The following is a 2,500-nucleotide window of genomic DNA, read 5'->3' as shown; positions in this document are numbered from 1 at the left end:
GGGAATTTTTTAGTTGACATCAACTAAAAATTCCCTTCATTTAACGTATATGAAAATGTATCAATTCTGAGGTAGAGCGAATTAGATATTAAAGGACATTTGTAGCTTAATGCGTATACATATATATGTACATATACACATATACAAACATACATGCACATATAAAAATATATATATGAAATCTGGTTTTAAAAACTATATTAAATTTAATTGATAAAAAAAATATATTAATATTAAATCTAAACTGCTCTTGCTGTACGCACCTGATTTCATTTTTAAACAATTTTCCTTTTTTAGTTTATTTCCTGTTAAAAGTTAAGTATATCTTAAGTTTAACCAGGACCACTGAGCTAATTAACTACTCTCATAGTAGGGCTGGCCCGAAGGATTAGATATTTTCACGCGGCTAGGAACCAATTGGTTACCTAGCAACGGGACCTACAGTTTATTGTGGGATCCGAACTGCATTATATCGAGAAATGAATTTATAATCAACAGAAATAATTTCCTCTGGTTCCACGTTGGCAGAGCAGGGAATCGAACTCACGACTACCAAACCGGTAGGCGAGTGCGTAACCCACCCGTCCAACGAGGAACTTTTTGCAAAGGAAACAGGAATAATACATCTTCGAAGTGATTTATATATTGCTTTTGGGAGGAAATGGACGCCCTGCAATTAAGGTAAAATAATTATGACTGCGCAAGTTCCTCGTTGGACGAGTGGTTCTCGCACTCGGCTACCAGGTTCGTGGTCTGAAGTTCGAAATTCTCGGCTCGGGCAACGCGGAATGAGGAATTTATTTCTGGTGATAGAAATTCATTTCTCGATATAATGTGGTTCGGATCCCACAATAAGCTGTAGGTCCCGTTGTTAGGTGACCAGTTGGTTCCTAGCCACGTAAAAATACTTAATCCCTCTGGCCAGCCCTAGGAGAGCTCTTAACCAGCTCAGTGGTCTGGTAAAACTAAGATATACTTAACTTAAGACTGCGCAACACTTTCAGGGAGGTGTCGATGGTTCAGCAGCGTCGCTCGCGCCTCTCACGGCCTACGTCCTCATATCTCTCCTGGAAGGGAATCTGACAGTGGACTCCCAGGTCATAGCAAACGCCGTCGCTTGCATCACCACAGCCACCACGAGCAACAGCACCTATATCAAGGCCCTGACGGCATACGCTCTCTCCTTGGCGGGCGACAGCAGCGCCACTGCTACGCTCATTTCAGATGTGTACAACAGTCTGACATCAGGAAGTCCAGGTCTGTCTCAAGCTCTGACGGTTGAAGCTGCCGCCTACCTCCTTCTGGCCATGCTGAATGAAAATCCAGGATCTTACACTACCTGGGCGTTCAATATTGCCAAGCTCATATCAACTTACCACAATGGACAGGGAGGATTCGTCTCGACACAGGTTAGTTCTCTTGGTCAGTGGGGCAGTGATGACTGCTCAAGTGACTGTGATGTTTTCATTTCTTCTTCTTCCCAGCTGGTTCCCATTTTCATATGGGGTCGCCGTTTCGGATGAGCCGTTTCCATCTATTTCTATCCAGCGCTTCTGCCTCATCAATTCCATCCTCAAGAAAGAGATGGAAGGACTATGATGCTTTCATTTGATCGGTACGAAATCCATCATCACTTGTTAACGTGCGATGAAATAGTGATTGTCATAATATCAAGATGTTACTTGATACCAAGACGTCAAGACAAAATTGTAGATTTGTTTTTGTAAGTAGAAATTACGGTAAAAAATCATGAAAGCATTATCGATTTCATTTGTGCTTACTCGATATACGAAATCGGTAATCAGGCGACATCTTTATATTCCATTTTCACCCCTCCGTTAGCTTACCTCTGAAAACTTACAAATCATAAAAAAAAGAGTTTATTCATTCATATTTTAAAGCTATCTGCATAGAATGGTCACATTATGTGGAACAAAATTCTTCTTCTATGTGAGTTCATTTTCAAAAATTCTACCTTAAAAGGATTCTCTTCACATTATCACGTTATTTTTTTTAAATGAAATTGATTTGAGATTCACAGATATTAAAAGTCAGTAGTACTGCACGGACCTCCCAAGTGATTAGAAAAAAATTCCGGTTTTTCATTAAGCGGGCATTAATTATTATCATTCTTATTTTTACGCATCTCTTGAAAAAGAGCCACAGATAGAGCCTGAAAGTACTCGAGTTGAGTCAAATAAAATGTAAATACTCATAAGTAAACACGTTAGACACATTAATTTTTTGGGTTTCTTTTTTAATTATTATTATTATTATTATTATTATTATTATTATTATTATTATTATTATTATTATTAACAGATAAATATTAATACTATTATATTATATTATTATTAATAATATTAACATTATCATTATTATTGTTATCAGTATTATTATTCATATGGAACAACCCCACCAAAAGGGGCCACTGACTTGAAAATCAAGCTTCCAAAGAATATTAATGTGTTCATTAAGAAGAACTAAGAAGAATTGAAGG

At 37.6% G+C, this 2,500-nt stretch overlaps 1 protein-coding gene across 1 annotated transcript in view; it reads left to right on the top strand.

Moving 5' to 3' along the window:
- The window catches only part of LOC135222118 (uncharacterized), an 83,156-nt gene that overhangs the window by 20,514 nt on the left and 60,142 nt on the right, over window positions 1-2,500 (top strand). The window contains 1 exon segment of the mRNA XM_064260288.1: window positions 1,005-1,426. Coding sequence (XP_064116358.1) covers window positions 1,005-1,426 — 422 coding nt within the window.

This window comes from Macrobrachium nipponense, chromosome 3, assembly GCF_015104395.2.
Source record: "Macrobrachium nipponense isolate FS-2020 chromosome 3, ASM1510439v2, whole genome shotgun sequence".
Taxonomy (NCBI): Eukaryota; Metazoa; Arthropoda; class Malacostraca; order Decapoda; family Palaemonidae; genus Macrobrachium; species Macrobrachium nipponense.
This window is presented reverse-complemented; position numbering and strand designations above follow the sequence as displayed.